Source organism: Scyliorhinus torazame, chromosome 17, assembly GCF_047496885.1.
Source record: "Scyliorhinus torazame isolate Kashiwa2021f chromosome 17, sScyTor2.1, whole genome shotgun sequence".
Taxonomy (NCBI): Eukaryota; Metazoa; Chordata; class Chondrichthyes; order Carcharhiniformes; family Scyliorhinidae; genus Scyliorhinus; species Scyliorhinus torazame.
The window spans coordinates 156,926,311-156,945,103 of NC_092723.1; the positions used below are offsets into that span (position 1 = coordinate 156,926,311).

Here is an 18,793-nt window from a genome sequence, read left to right on the forward strand (position 1 = left end):
CACAGAGAAAAAGAAACCCAAAAAAATGCAAAGGCCCCCCCCCCCCGCCGAACCAAAAATAGGCATAACATATCCACCGCAGTCCCCAATCGCCCATCCCGACCCTCAGTCTGTGTCCAGCTTCTCGGCCTGAACAAAGGCCCACGCCTCCTCCGGAGACTCAAAATAATGGTGCCGGTCCTTGTAGGTCCTTGTGGGGTGCGGGCGCGTGGCTAGCCGAGGAGGGGGTCATGGCTAGTCGACGGGTAGCCCCCTGATCCGGCTGATAACCTGGAATGACCTACAGTCGCGCCGGCTGCAACATGCCAAACTTCACCCCCTTCCTGTGCAGCACCGCCTTCACTCAATTGTACCCGGCCCTCCTCTTCGCCACCTCCGCACTCCAGTCCTGGTATATCCGAACCTCCGCGTTCTCCTACCTGCTGCTCCTCTCCTTCTTGGCCCACCTGAGCACACACTCCCGATAGACGAACCGATGGAACTGCACCAGCACCGCCCGCGGAGGCCCATTAGCCTTGGGCCTCCTCGCCAACACAATGGGCCCCTTCCAGCTCCAGGGGCCCCTGGAAGGACCCCGCTCCCATCAGCGAGTTCAACATGGTGACCACATAGGCCCCCACGTCCAGCCCCTCCGGGAGGCCCAGAATCCGCAGATTCTTCCGCCTCGACCGATTCTCCATCTCCTCAAACCGCTCCTGCCATTTCTTGTGGAGTGCCTCGTGCGCCTCCACCTTTACCGCCAGGCCTATGATCACGTCCTCATTGTCAGAGATCTTTTGTCGAGCATCTCGGATCGTCACCCCCTTGGCCATCTGTGTCTCCAGCAGCTTATCAATAGAAGCCTTCATCGGCTCTAGCAGGTCCGTTTTAATCTCTCTGAGGCAGCGCTGGATACCCCCCTGTTGCTCCTCCACCCACCGACTCCACGCTGCCTGGTCTCCGTCCGCCGCCATTTTGTCCTTCTTCCCTCCCTTCTTCAGGTCCACCACCACCTTTTTTGTCGCCCCGCTCCTCGTTAAAGCCATATACTGACGGGGAGCTGTTATTAACTCTTTCCCACACCGGGAAACGTCGAAAAGGTGCCCTTGGGGGCCTTGAAAAGAGCCCAAAAGTCCGCTTTTGCGGGAGCCGCCGAATGTGCGACTTAGCTCCGCATAGCCGCAACCGGAAGTCTCGAGAGGGAATCCTTTTGGCAGTGTTCGCTTCACCAATCTGCCCCAAAAAGTCTGTGGAAACTCCTGAAAAAGGTCTGAGAGTCCGTTCCAGACAGGAGCTGCCGAATGCGCGACCTACTCCTCCATAGCCGCCACCGGAAGCCTCGACCCCGCTTCTTCAATGGCCTTGGTAGATCTTTTCACAGTTGTTCCCTCTGATGATAGAATTCACCTTTAATAAAGGCCCTCAAGTCAGCTTGCAGCCTTAAGCTTGCCCTTCCCCCACCTGCATGCTGGAAGAGGCTTTGTTTATCCTGCAGTTATAGCCAAATCTTTTACTGTTTCTGCCGGGTCTGGTAACCAAGAGACATACCATTCCTGGGGGACACTGTCGGGGGAATGTTGCAGTCTTCTTCCCACACCGGGAAATGGCGAACAAATGCCGTGGGGGGCCCTGTAAAGAGCCCAAAAGTCCGTTCCAAGCGGGAGCTACCGAACATGCGACCTAGCTCTGCAAAGCCGCACCCGGAAGTCCTCGAGTACTGCATTTCTAAAGTACAGTGAACCTCAATGAATGAATCTATAGCGAAGATCATTACAGGCTGCAAAACAGAGGCTTTAACGTGCAAGCTTGCTGTGAAGAAAGGTGTGGTAAAAAGCCATAATCTGAAACAAAGATTCTTTTTCCTTTCACTTATTATTTTTACCCCTTTCCACCCCTCTGTGTTTGTTTATCTTGTGTGCGCATAAAGGGTGGAGGCAAATTAAAGTGGAATTAGGAATTAGTTGAAAAGAAAAATGAAATGCAAATCGCTTATTGTCACAAGTAGGCTTCAAATGAAGTTACTGTGAAAAGCCCCTAGTCGCCACATTCCGGCGCCTGTTAGGGGAGGCTGGTACGGGAATTGAACCGTGCTGCTGGCCTGCAATGGTCTGCTTTAAAAGCCAGCTCTTTAGCCCTGTCCTAAACCAGCCCCGTAAGTTAATATATTTTTTTTAATTTAGAGTACCCAATTTTTTTTTTTCCAATCAAGGGACAATTTAGCGTGGCCAATCCACCTAACCTGCACATCTTTGGGTTGTGGGTGTGAAACCCATGCAGACATAGGTAGAATGTGCAAACACCACACAGACAATGACCCAGGGCCGGGTTTCAAACCCGGGTCCTCAGCGCCGCAGTCCCAGTGCTAACCACTGCACCACATGCCACCTGAGGTATTAATTAATAGTTAACCAGTTGTATTTGTTGCATGTTTCATTATAGTTCAGTAATTGTGGTTACATTTACAAAACTGGTGACTATAATTAATTGGGCAGCTAAGGGCCAAAGACCTTGTCTATTTTTATAAGAATTATTGGTTGTGTTGTGACTCCGGGGCGCGAGGGACTGGAATTGACCACTCACTAGCCCAGGGTGTCGTAAGATAATTTGGGGGCTCATCCAGGATTTTTGGAACAGTTGATGCTGATGTTTGGGTTACAGTGTAAATTAAAGAGACACCAGGTTTGTAGTAATATAACAGGATGACTCTGGAAGCTGCTAAAGGTTTTCATCAGATGGCATCCTATCTCTGGTTTATTTAAAAGAGCTTCGAAAAGACAAGCTAGTTGAATTGGCAGGGGAATTAGAAATAGAGATGCTAGCTAGAGCTAGCAAGGTGGAGATAATCGATGCGATTGCTCATCATTTTAATTTAAAAGAGTTGCTAGGAACACAAGTGAGCCCACAAAGTAGTGTAGCGTTAAGGATATTTTCTGGTGGGGACGTTGAGCTAGAGAGATTGATTGCAGTTAGAGCATGAAAGGGAATCAAAAGTAGAAATGGAGATGCAACAAAGAGAAATGGAGCTGAGGCAAAAAGAAAAAGAACAGGAAATATAGGCAAAAGTTTTAATTTAAGGAGACAGCCAGCACAGACATATAGCTAATTCAAAAGGGTTAAGCAGAATAATTTTGAGAGCTGCATACAAGCATTGGGAGTTACAACTACCTATGAGGCTCCGAGAGAGGTCCTACTCTTAGAGGAATTTAAGAATCCCCTATCTTCTACAATAAGAACCTATATTGAAGACCAGAGGATGAAGACTGCTCGGCAAGTAGCAATTATAGCTGATGATTATGAGCTAATCCATAAATTTATCACCCCTATAATTTTGGAAGGATAGGAAGTGGGAGAGTGAAAGGAAGACAGGTAGCCAAGGTAAAGAATGGATAGCTGGGAATGCTCCGAGATCTCTTCCTCAGACCAGGAAGGAAGCTACTGAGGGTGAAGGTGAGACGCAAAAGCCTAGGTTTTACCATTGTGACAAGGTGGGATACGTTCTTTCAGCATGTTGCAAGTTGCAAGGAGAGCCCATGGAACTGGTGGGGGTTCATAAGGAGGATTCCAAAAAAGGAACAAAGGTGGAGAATACTACAGGGCAGACTGTAGCTTTAACCGGACTTAGGAGACCTGAGGTAAACTGCTGTGAGAGCAGGTAGGAGGAATGAGGTAAATGAGAACTATTCCGAGTTTTTAAGCAGAAGATCGCCCCTTTTCCTCAACTAATGTAGCTAAACCCATAACTATTTTAAAGGTGCTACTCAAACTCTCTTACTGGAGAAGAAGTTGGTTTTCCTTCCAGAGAGCTCAATGAAAACTAAGGTATTAGTGAATGTGATAAGTGGGGGTTATATCCCAATTTCATTGTATAATATACAATTGGAGTGTGACTTAATGTCAAATCCAGTAGTCGTCGGAGTGGTATTCCCAGTGGACGGAGTAGACTTACTTTTGGGGAATGATTTGGCAGGAGTGAAGGTGGTTGCTTCACCCATGATTACAGAGAGTCTGTGGGATGTACTGCAGATAGCACATGAGATGCCAACAGTAGGGCATGTGGGAGTTAGGAAAGCCGATCGGTCATTAAAGGACTCAAATAAACAAATGTTAATCGCATATCAAATGAGAATGGTAGTGAATCTGATTCTGCTGATGCTGATGAAATTACCTCGATGAGAATGATTCCTCACAGAGATTTGTCAAAGATAAAATTTAGTAGAAAAACAGATTTTGAGGATTCTAAGACCGAAGGTGACCATAAGAAAGCGGATTACGAATCTAATAGCAATGACTTTGATTTTGGTTCTGACCATGAAGTAATGATAGACGAATAGAACTTTCACTAACTGATCTTAAACAAATGGCAAGTAATTTGTCCAAAGCTACGAAAGAAGGCAGCAAATCGGGAGAGGAAAGTGACTAGGACTTTTCTAAAAGTAGTTTGTTACAGCCTCGTGAAGTAGACCCATTGCCATTCACTTCAGGTGCAAATATTTCCCACAGCCTGCCTGTTTTGAAGGACAATATATTTAATAGCAGGCATCAGCTAATCAGGACAAGGACAGCAAGCACTGTGAAGTGACATCAAGCAAACAGCTGATTAACCCACGTCCTTTTAAAAGTCCATAGTGCCTCTTCACAGTAAAGGAAGTAAATAGATGCACGGTGGCGCAGTGGGTTAGCCCTGCAGCCTCACGGCGCCGAGGTCCCAGGTTCGATCCCGGCTCTGGCTCACTGTCCGTGTGGAGTTTGCACATTCTCCCCGTGTTTGCGTGGGTTTCACCCCCACAACCCAAAAGATGTTCAGGCTAGGTGGATTGGCCACGCTAAATTGCCTCTTAATTGGAAAAAATGAATTGAGTACTCTAAAAAAAATTTTTTTTAAAGGAAGTAAATAGTAAAGGAGATGAAATAATCAGTAATCAATTCCGTTTTATAAAAATTAAGAGGATCAGGGTGGAGCACCCTATAGTGATTCTGCCACCGAATCGGTTAACAAAATGCAGGAAGTTAATGGAACCAACAATGTGTTATCCTCTGATTCTGAAAGTAAAGAAGAACAGTTGAAATTTGAAAAGCACAAGTTGTTTCAATCTTTATTACTAAATGGAGATAAGGACTGTGATTATGAAGAGTCCGATGAGGAGGTAAAAGCTGTAAAACAAAGAATGGTGTATATACAGCCAACCAACTCTGCAACGATTGAACCCTCAGCTTTACCATGTGCAGGAAAAGAGAGAATATAAAGCTGGAGGGGTTGAAGAGTGTTTATTGATTAAAAACAAACCAAATATTTCCCTCCGCATTGACAATACTACTTGCAGTTTGGCTGCAGAAGATCCTCAAAATTTGAATAAACACTCATTGGACAATCAGAAAAGACTGGCTGCATTATACGAGAGACAGACATGCAGAAGAAACTCATTCCGGAGGTCCTCTCTATTTGCACAGTCAGAAACCTGACAAAGGGAAGCACATTGTCTTTGATTTTGAAAGGGAGAGTGAAAACAGTGCTACTACAAGACAACGCTGCAAGAATAGAGAGGCCATTGGGGTTTTTTCAGAAAAACTACCATTGAAAAGGATGCCTTAGCCTTGCTACTAGCCCTTCAGCACTTTGAAGTATACGTCCATCATGACAATCAACAAAGCTTAATTTACACAGACCATAATCCACTTGCGTTTATAGAAAGGTTTAAAAATGGAATGCAAGATTAGTCCGTTGGAGTTTATTACCACAGTTCAATGTTAAAATTGTACACATTGCTGGAAAGGATGATGTGATTGCGGATGCTTTGACACACATTTAAAGGCTGACTAGTTACCAATGTAGAGATTGGGAAGGTAACTTGTATCATGGGGATGGATATGTCTTTGTGATTTATGTCTTGCATACCTCATAATGGAATGTCCGTGCCCTAAGGTTTCATTCCCCCTTTTGTTTTGCATATTTCATTATCGTTCTTGTTATAAATAAACCGTAATTGTGTTTACATTTACAAACCCGGTGACTGTAATTATTGGGTAGCCAAGGGCCAAACACTTTGAATATTTTTTTTTTCCTAATTAAGGGGCAATTTAGCGTGGCCAGTCCTCCTAACCTGCACATCTTTGGGTTGTGGGGGTGAAACCCATGCAGACACGGGGAGAACGTGGGACATCCTTTCTCAAGTAAGGAGACAAAAACTCTACACAGTACTCCAGGTGTGGCCTCACCAGCCCCCTATAAAGCTGCAACATAACATCCCTATTTTTAAATTCCATCCCTCTAGCAATGAAGGACAACATTCCATTTGTCTTCTTAATTACCTGCTGCACCTGCAAACAAACTTTTTGTGATTCAATCACAAGGACACCCAGGTCCCTCTGCACAGCAGCATGCTGCAATTTTTTACCAGTTAAATAATAGCCCATTTTACTGTTATTCCTACCAAAATGGATGACCTCACATTTACCAACATTGTACTCCATCTGCCAGATCCTTACCCACTCACTTAAACTATCTATATCCGTTTGGAGACTTTCAGTGTCCTCTGCACACTTTGCTCTACCACTCACCTTAGTGTCATCTGCAAACTTTGACACATTACAATTGGTCCCCAACTCCAAATCATCTATGTAAATTGTAAACAATTGTGGTCCCAACACGGATCCCTGAGGCACACTGCTAGCCACTGATCGCCAACCAGAAAAACACCCATTTATCCCCACTCTGCTTTCTGTTAGTTAACCAATCCACTACCCATGCTAACACATTACCCGTAACGCCATGCACCTTTAACTTATGCAGCAGCCTTTTATGCAGCACCTTGTTGAGTGCCTTCTGGAAATCCAGATACACCACATCCACCGGTTCCCCGTTGTCCACCGCACTCGAAATGTCCTCAAAGAATTCCAGTCAATGAATTAAACATGACCTGCCTGTCATGAACCCATGCTGCTTCTGCCCAATGGGACAATTTCTATCCAGATGTCTCGCTATATCTTCCTTGATGATAGATTCAAGCATTGTCCCCACTACAGAAGTTAAGCTAATCGGCCAATAGTTACCCACCTTTTGTCTACCTCCTTTTTTAAACAGTGGCATCACAGAGCAGCACTGTGGCGCAGTGGGTTAGCACTGCGGCCTCACGGCGCTGAGGTCTCAGGTTCGATCCCGGCTCTGGGTCACTGTCCGTGTGGAGTTTGCACATTCTCCCTGTGTTTGCGTGGGTTTCTCCCCCACAGCCCAAAAATGTGCAAGCTAGGTGGATTGGCCACGCTAAATTGCCCCTTAATTGGAAAAAATGAATTGAGTACTCAAATTTTAAAAAATGAATACAAAATAAAAAAACAGTGGCGTCACATTTTCTGTTTTCCAATCTGCCGGAATTCACTTGTGTTGCGACTCTGGGGCACGCGGAGCCGGAATTGATTGTGTACTAGCCAGGGGTGTCATAACAACAGCGGGAGTGGCTCTGTGCTATTCAGCTGTGGGGAACTTCCGGGCTGAGCCCAGACCTACTCCACACTCAACATTGGACTTATACCTGGTGGCACTGAGGCCAATCCGCTCACCCACCCTGACTGGCATTAGCACAGCCCAAGACTATCACTGGTTAGCATGCTTGCCAGCTGTGTTTTCTTTGCCCTGTGTTGCTCCTTGTGTTTTTGGACAAGTGTAACTTGTCCCACCGGCTGGATGCCATTCTTCTGCTGGTTTCTCTTTCTCCTTGTCATTTCAATCAATGAGCAGAATGTTCCAGAAACAAAAATATTTATTTCCATCTTGACAGAAGTAACAGTGCTTGTCAGTTGTTGGGAATCAGAAAGTCAATAATCTCCTTTCCCCTTCCAGTTAATTCTCAAGGTGAGGTGACCGTATTCCAATTAGTAGGAAGTATGAGCTCAGCCTGCTCGGATCCAGTGTCACGGGTTACAGGAGTCTTTTGTCACAGGAGCTATTACCTTACAGTCAGGGCTCGCGAGGCTCATAGAAACTACAATTGTCACTTGCCCACCAACTGAAGTAGTTTGGGTTCTACTCTGGTATTTGCAGCCTTCACAGCATTAGAAACACAATCAGTAGAAAATATTGAGGGAAATCATAGACTTTTTAAAATGTTGTGCTTCGAGGGTGATAGGAACCCTTTCCATATAGAAAACATCAAACAGTCGAAAGGCAAGTACAGCACTGGTTCGATACAGATGAAAGCTCTCTACCTTGTCCCCATCAAACAATGCCTGGACAGGTATTAGATACAGAATACTGTTCCCTCTACCCTTATCAAATAATGTGCTGCTGTGTACTGTGCTGTCAGCCACTTGGAACTGGGCATAACCCAATTTCACACACAAACCCTTACAGACAACAGACTTGGTAGTTTTCAGCCCCAAATTGTAGGCTGTCTGAATCCTGGTCATAGAAGCAAGGGTCAGTGTCTAACCCACAGTGTCATTCAGTTCCGTCAATAACAGTGTTTAAAGGATTAGTGGGAAGCTTCATCTTTGGCAGTGACTTGAGCTGTAACAGGGACTGAAGATGAATCAAAAGTGATAATTGGGTTATGAGGTTATAATGAACACCCTCAAACATACCACACCTGTTGGGAAGGGACAGCAATACAGGATTGTCCTATTCATGTACATGTCACCTCACACAAGGGGGTGATCCCAAGTGAGCAGCAGATTATAGTATTTCACAGTGCTGGATCTGATAGAAACAAATACTGTTCCTTATTTTATAACAAGGGTAGTGTGTTCCATCAGACTCCTGACTTGGGGCTTGACAGCAGTGAAGAGGCTTTGGGGAGTCAAAATACCTCGCCTCTTACCTGCTCAAGTAGCCCCCTACCCTGTCAGAGAGTATAAATGGGAGACAGTGAGCATGGAATTCAACACAGTTTCATATAACCTAATTCCTTAAAAAAGAGGATTTTAACACATATATTCACCTATATTAAAAATGTACAGAGCTTCAATAGAACTGATAACAAACTCCAGTAACTTTACATTTAAAACTTGGAACAATAAATCCTAAGGTTTAAATTTGTTAATTCTAACAGTCGGTAAATACATAGAAAAATGTACACATCAAAAATATAGTTTGCCAGAGGTTCCTGTCCCAGTGCATACACCAACCTTGCATGTACGGGGACAGAAATCACTCAGTTACAGGGATGTCCAAGTAGTCTCGCACCCTGGAATTTGGGGAGTCACATGTCAACTTTGAACATCTGTTCCCAATAATTTGCAGAGTTCTTAAGTTGAAGCAAATGAACAAATCTTGCTGTTTTGGTCTCGGATTCATCCACTGACTAATCAGTCCCTTCACAAATCCAAGCCTTTGACATTCAAGTCCACTCAAGGAAACCCATTCCCGGGGAATTATGCTCCAGTAGCTCAAATACAACCTGGGTTCGGGGGCCACTGGTTGGACATCCCTCCTCCGAAAGGTAGGCTGAAATTGTGCATTTATTAACACTGGTAAGTATAGGACAGGAATTATTGCTGGTTTCTGCCATAAAAGCCTTAAAGAGGGGATTCATCAATAAGCTGGAAAGAGGTATCAAAGAGGTCCAAAATTATCACACCGGTCCTGCTTCACATTTTTGAGAGAATTCTCAATGAAGAATTTGTGGCCATCAGACCAGCCACAGAGTGGAAAATGACAAGAGATGTCCTTACTCTGCTGGACCTGGGCCAGAGGCTGAACGGTTCGATCCTGGATATGTCACAGTAAAGGTGAGGCCTCTCTGATTATAACACTGAAACCTTGGTGGAAGTTGTTCAAAGTGCTACTGCAGCCAACACTGGTCTGGGTTGTTGTATCCCTGGAGCATGAGGTCAATGACGAGGAGGAGGATGTTCCTAATTTGTGAAATTCTCAGCAGAGAATCGGGGGTTAACAAAGCTTTTTAAAATAAATTTAGAGTACCCAATTCACCTTTTCCAATTAAGGGGCAATTTAAGCGTGGCCAAACCACCTAATCTGCACATCTTTGGGTTGTGGGGGTAAAACCCACGCAGACTCAGGGAGAATGTGCAAACTCCAAACGGACAGTGACCCAGGGCCGGGATTGAACGTGGGTCCTCAGCGCCATAGGCAGCAGTGCTAACCATTGCGCCACCATGCCGCCTGGGGTGGGGTTAACAAAAGTAAAGGAATTTTTTTCCTCGGGACGGCACGGTGGCGCAGTAGTTAGCACTGCAGCCTATGGCACTGAGGACCCGGGTTTGATCCCGGCCCTGGGTCACTGTCCGTGTGGAGTTTGCACGTTCTCCCGTGTCTGCGTGGGTCTCACCCCTACAACTCAAAGATGTGCCACACTAAATTGCCGCTGAATTGGAAAAAAATAATTGGGTACTTTAAATTTTCTCCACCACCCATTGTACCCCTCCCACCCACCCACACACACACACACACACACACACACACACACAATTCCCAATGCCAGTGGTGTCCCTGGTAATAAGTGACCCTAATCAAATGTAACCATCTCTGACAGCAGTTTGCCCCGAAGTGGAACTGTCCCCAGTTTGCCCTGGTCTTTTAGCAGTCTTCAGTTAAAAAAATTAACATGATCTGCATTCAAACTTCAGAACCGATTTATAGATTTTAAAATCCATCTAATTGTTAATCAGGAGGCAGAGGGGTACTGTGTGCCTGGGCTTTGGGTTTTAGAAGCATTGGTGCCATTCAGAAAGAGCTGGACCAATAAAAGTGGAAGAGGACTAAGGAAAGCCAATTGTGGTTTAATGTGCTAGGCTAACACGTATAGATTTGAGAAACTCAGTGCTTGATGAATGAGCAGAGTTTATAGAATAGGGAGAGTAGCTGATACACCATCAGCTCCCTGCCTACAGGGATAAGATCATAAGAAATAGGAGTTGGAGTCGGCCACTCAGCCAATCATGGCTGATCTGATAGTGGCCTCATCTTCATTTTCCTGCCCGTCTCCTATAACCCGTGACTCCCTTATAGATCTGAAATCTAACTCAGCCTTCAATATATTCAGTGCCCCAGTCTCTACTGCTCTTTCAGGAAGAAAATTTCAAAGACCAAGGACCCACTGAGAGGAAAAATTCCTCCTCATCTTCGCTTTTGAGTGGGAGACCCCGGATTTTCGAACTGTGCCCCCGAGTTCTAGATTCCCCCATGAGGGAGACATCCTCTCAGCATCTACTCTGTCAAGCCCCTTCAGAATTTTATGTTTCAATAAGGTCACCTTTCTTTCTTCTAAACTCCAATGAATACAGGCTCAACATGTTCAACCTGTTCTCATTTTCTCTTCATCCCAGGAATGAGCCCAGTGAACCTTTCATTATAAGTATATCGCTCCTTAAGTAAGGAGACCAAATCTATACACAGTACCTGGGTGTAGTCTCACCAATGCACTATGGAAGACTTTCCTACTTTTATACTCTATTCCCCTTGCGATGAAGGTCTCATAGGCACTTAGGAAACGTATTATCCTAACTTTGCATAGATTGTTCACAAGGCCATGTCTTGAATACTGGATGACAGACTCAACCTGCAAAAGTACATTGATGTGCTGCAGAAGGTTCAGGGAAGAGCAACCTGGACAACAATGGGACTATGGAGTTCAACAGGTTCCCACTGGAGAAAATAAGATGCATGATTTAGGCCTGTAAGATGCTGGGAGGAATGAATAATAGGGATGTTTACAGGTTATTTAGCAAGGACAGTGGGCCAGAAGTGCAGGCCAGGAGGAAAAAAATAATCAGCCAGTAAGTTCTAAATGAGAAAAAAAATTCCTCGCAGCAAAAGCAGTTAATGAACTGGAGGGATATCTTTAGGACAGGAGTGGTGGCTTAGTGCATATATAGATACTCAAACACAGTGTGATTTTCAGGGGTGACTGTTGAATGGCTTCCATCCTCGGCAACACTAAATTAAGTTGTAGGATTGGATATTCTGAAGTTTTGATGGGCGATGAGGAGCCAATACCATGGATCACACTGTATTTGGGCCAGGGAAGACTGAGCTATAAGCCACTTCTCCCCATTGTCCTTTCTATCTGGAAGACTGTTCATAGCTGTGCATTCGATACACAGCCTAAAGAGGCCAACTAGTGAAACATGCCCTCTTTACATAATACAGCAGATAGCAAACCTCAAAATGCTGCACAATGTCCTGTGATATTATTGCACCGATATGAGATGAGTGACGAGCTGGCATTCAACCAGCACCCAAGCTCATGGGAGCAGTCATCATTGCACCTGGTCCTGAGGCAGTTGCAGTTTCCTGGTTCAGTGGCTTGTGACAAATGTGTCTCAGTCCAAGGGCTTCCTATCTGGATATGTGTGAACTGCCTTGAGACTGGCTGGAGGAGGTGGTGCCAGCACTGAGCTGTGAGAATCCACTCTGACAGGACTCCAGGCTAGTCATGGATCCTCTGCAAAGAGAAAGGGCAACTGTTAATTGTGCAACTTATCACCACTCTTCCGCGGATACACCCAGTAACATACCCAAGTCATGAGTGCAATTCAGTCTCTCAGGCCCGTTCCACCACTTCGTAAGATCACGGCTGATAATCATCAATACCCTTTTATACCCTCATCATGGGGCTGTTTAGCACAGGGCTAAATCGCTGGCTTTGAAAGCAGACCAAGGCAGGCCAGCAGCACGGTTCAATTCCCGTAACAGCCTCCCCGAACAGGCGCCGGAATGTGGCGACTAGGGGCTTTTCACAGTAACTTCATTTGAAGCCTACTTGTGACAATAAGCAATTTTCATTTCATTTCATTAATTTAATTTCATTAGTCTTGCCGCACCAGTCTAGACTTAAGCAGACTATTTCAGCACAGAAGGCATTCTGTCATGGCATCCAGCAGGGGTGGGTCCTGGAGGGCAAGAAGGAGCAGGAATCTAAGCTTATAAATTGGGATAATGCAGCCGTTGTGAACTTCTGTTCAGGCTGTGGATCAGATACCATCACAATATAATTCTCTGCCTTGAAAACACTGTCCCTTAAAAGGTAACGTGACAGCAGACACCAGTGGGGGAGCACACCCCTCCATTCCAGACATTAAATATGACCCTCATTTTACTCAGGAACTGCACCCACTTGACCGATTTTACAAGCTCAAGGACCATGGTTCTGTCCTGCTGCTGCTCCTCTCTGTTTCCTGTCAGGTCACCCTGACTGAAGCAGGACAGTTGTGAGGGCTTAGAGACTGCAAGCGGAAACACACACGTGTCAGCTGCAGGCAAAGGATAGACACCCACCTGAAATCCTCCGAAGCCAACACCTCGGTGTAGAACATGATTTTGCACTTGTGGGAGGAGACTTGTAAAGAAGCCAGTACATCGTCGACGCGAGGGAGATTTGAGGAGCACGACCAGGGACTGTGCATCTTCCACTGCAAGATGTAGAATCCAGGCCAGCGGGTCACGTGTGAACCCTGAAGACAAAAAAGCATTTGATCATGAGATCCTGCAACAGGCAGGATTGCCGAAGCCATCAGACAACTGATGGAGGTTATAATAACAATAATAAAATAAAATCTTGATCTAAAATACACCCTCCATCCTGCTAGCTGTGGCTTAGTGGGTATCACTCTCACCTCAGAGTCAAGAGGTTGTGGGTTCAAGGCCTGCTCCAGAGCCTTGAACCCATGATTCAGGCTTACACTCTCAATGCAGTCCGTCTGTCTGTTATTAGCCACATTATGCCAGATACCATCAGCCTCTCTAAAAGGGACAAGTGGTTATCGCTTATGGGGAACCACTCTGCAACCAATCTAGAAAGGTTTTGCGGCTAGAGAAGAGCCGGAAGCACGAAAAGGGCATTGTGTGTGTGTGTGGGGGGGGGGGGGGGGGTTTGGTTCGGTGTCCTTTTTATCGATTACGCCGTGGGATTCTTTTCTCTATTTTAGAAGTGTTACATCAATACGAGGTGTGCTGTTATTCAAAAGTAGTGTTTGGACTAAAATGAAACTGAACTCCTTAGTCTGAACCAGTCACTGAAACCAAATACTTTAAATATTCATGTATAAATGATAAGTGGGAATTCATCCGATACTTAAAGAAATGAGAAAAGTAATTGGAGTTATGGATGGAATTTTTCATTTCATTAAATCCTGGGATGACATATGAGGAGAATGGAAAATAGTTCAAGTTCCAATTATAGAACAGTTACAATCGTTGACTATTTTTAATCTGTAGCTTGCAAAATATAAATGAAGCCCATCAATCTTTGGGTTCATCAAGCTGCTGTAGATTAATGACAGAGAATGGAACATTTTCTGTGAACGTCGACATCACAGGCTCCCAGGACAGATACAGCTTGGGTTAGATATAGAGAAAAGCTCCCTCCACACTGTCCCATCAAGCACTCCCAGGGCAGGTGCAGCTCAGGTTAGAACCAGAATAAAGCTCCCTCTAAATTTTTCCATCAAGCACTCCCAGGGCAAGTACAGCACAGAATGTTAGAATTCAGGAGGGTCTTTTGGTCTATACTGTTAAATGTTATGTTACTAATTTTACTAGAGTGCAAAAGGACTGATGTACTGCCCCAGAAACGGACCTGGACACTCTCTCCTTCCCGACAGATGAGTGGTGTTTCCATTGGGCTGTAGTCCACACCCAACACCCAGCTTTTGTCTATCAGCTGCACATTATTTCCAGTGGGGAGAGGAACCAGTGGGCTGTTCGAATCCTTGCGACTGATCTGAGGTGCCTGCTTGGAATGGAAGATGTTAAACACCACATCACCCTTCAAAATGTCAAAGTCCCAGGTGATGACAGATGAGGCCTCCATGATCTCAATCGCCTTCTGTGAAACAAAACAAACAGGATTGAAAGCTAGGGCTGAGGGAGAAAACATAGCTGGAGTAAAGATAAGAAACTTGTGTGAATAGTGCCAGACCAACCTGGGGAAAGTAGGTGAAAACCTTGTGACATGTACTTCACAAGGGTAGAGTCCCTAATCATTCTGGAGTGTAAATATTATGCACTGTGTAACTGTGCAGAGTAACTATTTATCTAACTGGATAAGGATTATTCAATGTAACTGTGTACAGTTATTGTGCATTCATCGGAGCTAATTGCAAGACCAATTCACAAGCTGTGCACTTTTTTTTTAAATTTAAAGTACCCAATTCTTTTTTTTTTCCAATTAAGGGGCAATTTAACATGAACAATCCACCTACCCTGCACATCTTTGGGTTGTGGGGGTGAGACCCACGCAGTCACAGGGAGAATGTGCAAACTCCACACAGACAGTGACCCGGGGCTGGGATCGAACCCGGGTCCTCGGAGCCATGAGGCAGCGGTGCTAACCACTGCCCCACCGTGCTACCCCGCTGTGCACTGTTAATGGTGACTCAGTACCTCATGTGGCGCTCCTTTGAAGATGGTGGCTGACTGATAAATGGCTTCTGTCCAGAGTTTGATTTGATCTGCATTTTCCAGCATTTCCTCCGTCTGGTACAAGGACTTAGGAACCATTCCCCCTTCTGGGATATTACACTATAAATGGAAGCATAAGGATAGACATGATTGACAAAATATCACAATAGAGCATACCCTTCTCACAGTCCATGTACATTCTACCTGCCATTTACTCTCCTACCACAGTTCATGTGTACCCTCCCATATCATGGACTCTACCCAACTGCTCCAAACCAGAACAAAATGAATTATTTGAAAGGTGGCAGCTATTGAAAGATTTCCACAGTCATCATGTTACTGCCACTGAGAGCATTCTGTAACATAGTCCCTTGCACACCCTGAATTCACTACCCACGCCCCTCTCCACCCTCAATATCCATCCCCCCCCCCCCCCCCCCCCCCCACCTCAGCACCACCCTCACACTGCTCTGACTGACCCTCCACATCAGCACGTCTTACCAGGCAGTCTCCACCCAGGAAATCAGGAACAATCTCTTTGTCAATGTAGTCAATGAGCCCTCCCATGCCCTGGTAGTTATTGCCACTGTAGATGAGGAATTTCTGACGTGTGTTTTCATTGATGAATGGATTGACCTGAAAAACACACAGAATTAAAAGGTGCATGTCAATCTCTCTCTCCAGTACCATCCAAAGACACAGAGTTCAGAGGAGTCCAAGCATTTTCGTGATGCGGAAGTCACTGGCAAGTCCAGCATTTATTGTCTGCCCCCTAGTCATCCTGAGCCTGGTGCAATTGAGTGATTCACCCAGATACTTCAGAGAGCAAATAAGTGTCAACCACACTGCTATAAGACAAGAGTCACATGTCGGCCTAAACCAAGGACAGCAGATTTATTTCCCAAATGAACATTGTGAGTGAGTTGGGCTTTTACCACAATCTAAAAAACTCCATGGCCGCTTTTGGTAGGGGCATCTTTTCCTTGGTAGATTGGAAAAATTGAATACAATGTTATCAAACTGGCATGGTGGGATATGATCTCACATTCTCTGGATTACTAGTCTTGCAAAACAGAATCACTTTGTTATTGTTACCACATATCAGATGCTGTGGCAGTGACACAGTATTTAAACCTATATGGAAGCAGCTCAAACCGTACACACAGAAAGTTTCAGGATTGATCCCTGGCCTTGTAGGATTAGCTGAACTCAGATAACAATCCTGGTCTAGAGAGAGAGAGGAGGAAAAATCAGCTGATGGTCCTGCTACTGCCCAATGATGGCTGCTGGTGATTGGGTGTTTGGATATTGAGTGAGGACGGGCTTGTCTGCAACACTTCCACTGCCCAGTTGTCACCACCTGGGCTCTCAGGAATGGGCACTTGTTGGATGTACAGGGTGGGGGTCACGGGGAGTAAAAGTGAGGATTGGGAAAGAGCAGCATCAGTTTTTGACTCACCAGTGTCCAGAGGACAGGAAACACTCTGGGTGCCCTGAGAATCAGCAGTCGGCCTAGCGTCTCTGGATAGTTTGCTTCCACCACTTCAATGATCCTCAACAATGCTTTCACTCCTGGCCGCCACAGGTGCCTCATGTTCAACCCTTCCAGGTCAACCAGGCAGGTCCACGATCTGTCCATGGAATCGGAAACTAGAGTTACTCACAGACCCATTGTCTAAAGGCAACTGAATATCGACAATTAGGAAGCTGACAGATCGAGGGTTCATCCATTCTAGCTGTTGTTGTGTACAGATCCGCATGGCTCTGATCTTTCACCCAGACCTTTTCCCCACTTCGCCAGCCTCTCCTGCGTCTGCCCTACTGCTCCAGCCTATCACTCTTGTACCTTTACTGTCCCAGTCAATGCCCCTGTATCCACTATTCCAACCTATTCCACCCCTGTCCCTCCTGTCCTAGCCCCCACCCAACTTAAAGAAACCTCCCAACTGTCTCCCCAGCTTTGATGAATCGTCACCACAATCAGCCGCCATGGAGCTGCATGGACTCTCCTACATTTCCACCTAACGAGCACCCACCCCACCCGACCTCTAGTCTAACTGACTCAAATCTTCATTTCATAGCCAGATAACTCTACACAGATCATTCTGAAGAGGGAAGCAAGGTAACGCGACTGAGTATGAGTGAATAAGCGACAGTGAGAATGCTCGTGGAACTGTATCCCAGCAAGAGGCAACACCAGGAACAATGTGGTGGTAGGGCCATGGGGACAGAGAAAGAGGAGGCATTGCTGATGTACAATACTTCACTAACGTGATTGGGCGGCCAAAGATTTTGGTGTTCTCTTCACATCTCTTCTGCCCATCTTCATTGATTGACAGAACCTGGAGAGAAAGGAAGAGCTTTTAGTGATGCCAACTGCACAGTGCGAGTGCTGAGATTTCAATACCAAACCCTGGGCATTGCCCACCTGTGGGTGAGCCTATGGTCCATAGCTACAGATTTGTGAGTCTGACCCATTTAGAACATAGAACATAACAGCGCAGTACAGGCCCTTCGGCCCTCGATGTTGCGCCGACCTGTGAAACCACTCTAAAGCCCATCTACACTATTCCTTTATCGTCCATATGTCTATCCAATGACCATTTGAATGCCCTTAGTGTTGGCGACTCCACTACTGTTGCAGGCAGGGCATTCCACGCCCTTACTACTCTCTGAGTAAAGAACCGACATCTGTCCTATATCTATCTCCCCTCAATTTAAAGCTATGTCCCCTCATGCTAGACATCACCAGCCGAGGAAAAAGGCTCTCACTGTCCACCCTATCCAATCCTCTGATCATCTTGTATGCCTCAATTAAGTCACCTCTTAACCTTCTTCTCTCTAACGAAAACAGCCTCAAGTCCCTCAGCCTTTCCTCATAAGATCTTCCCTCCATTCCAGGCAACATTCTGGTAAATCTCCTCTGCACCTTTTCCAATGCTTCCACATCCTTCGTATAATGCGGCAACCAGAACTACACGCAATACTCCAAATGCGGCCGCACCAGAGTTTTGTACAGCTGCAACATGACCTCATGGCTCCGAAACTCAATCCCTCTACCAATAAAAGCTAACACACCGTACGCCTTCTTAACAACCCTCTCAACTGTGTGGCAACTTTCAGGGATCTATGTACATGGACACCGAGATCTCTCTGCTCATCCACACTACCAAGAATCTTACCATTAGCCCAGTACTCTGTCTTCCTGTTATTCCTTCCAAAATGAATCACCTCATACTTTTCTGCATTAAACTCCATTTGCCACCTCTCAGCCCAGCGCTGCAGCTTATCTATGTCCCTCTGTAACTTGTAACATCCTTCCGACCTGCCTGATGACAACAAAATCACATTTTACAAGTACAGGCTGCTCTGGCCAAGGGTGTTAGAGAAGTCAAAGCCACACCTAACCTCCATTAACACAATGACCAGAAAGACTACTTCAATCACTCTCCTCCTCACCAA

At 45.6% G+C, this 18,793-nt stretch overlaps 1 protein-coding gene across 4 annotated transcripts in view; it reads right to left on the reverse strand.

Annotated features, from left to right (window-relative positions):
• Positions 1-10,368: 10,368 nt before the first annotated feature.
• Positions 10,369-18,793, reverse strand: part of LOC140394288 (SEC14-like protein 5) — a 36,800-nt gene continuing 28,375 nt past the window's right edge. For all 4 annotated transcript variants that reach the window (XM_072481379.1, XM_072481382.1, XM_072481380.1 and 1 more), the window contains 7 exons: positions 17,603-17,673; positions 16,791-16,962; positions 15,833-15,967; positions 15,314-15,451; positions 14,508-14,756; positions 13,208-13,383; positions 10,369-12,374 (listed from right to left, as the gene is read on the reverse strand). In XM_072481379.1, the coding sequence (XP_072337480.1) occupies positions 12,269-12,374; positions 13,208-13,383; positions 14,508-14,756; positions 15,314-15,451; positions 15,833-15,967; positions 16,791-16,962; positions 17,603-17,673 (1,047 nt within the window). In that variant the 3' untranslated portion in view covers positions 10,369-12,268. The remainder of the gene's footprint in view (positions 12,375-13,207; positions 13,384-14,507; positions 14,757-15,313; positions 15,452-15,832; positions 15,968-16,790; positions 16,963-17,602; positions 17,674-18,793) is intronic.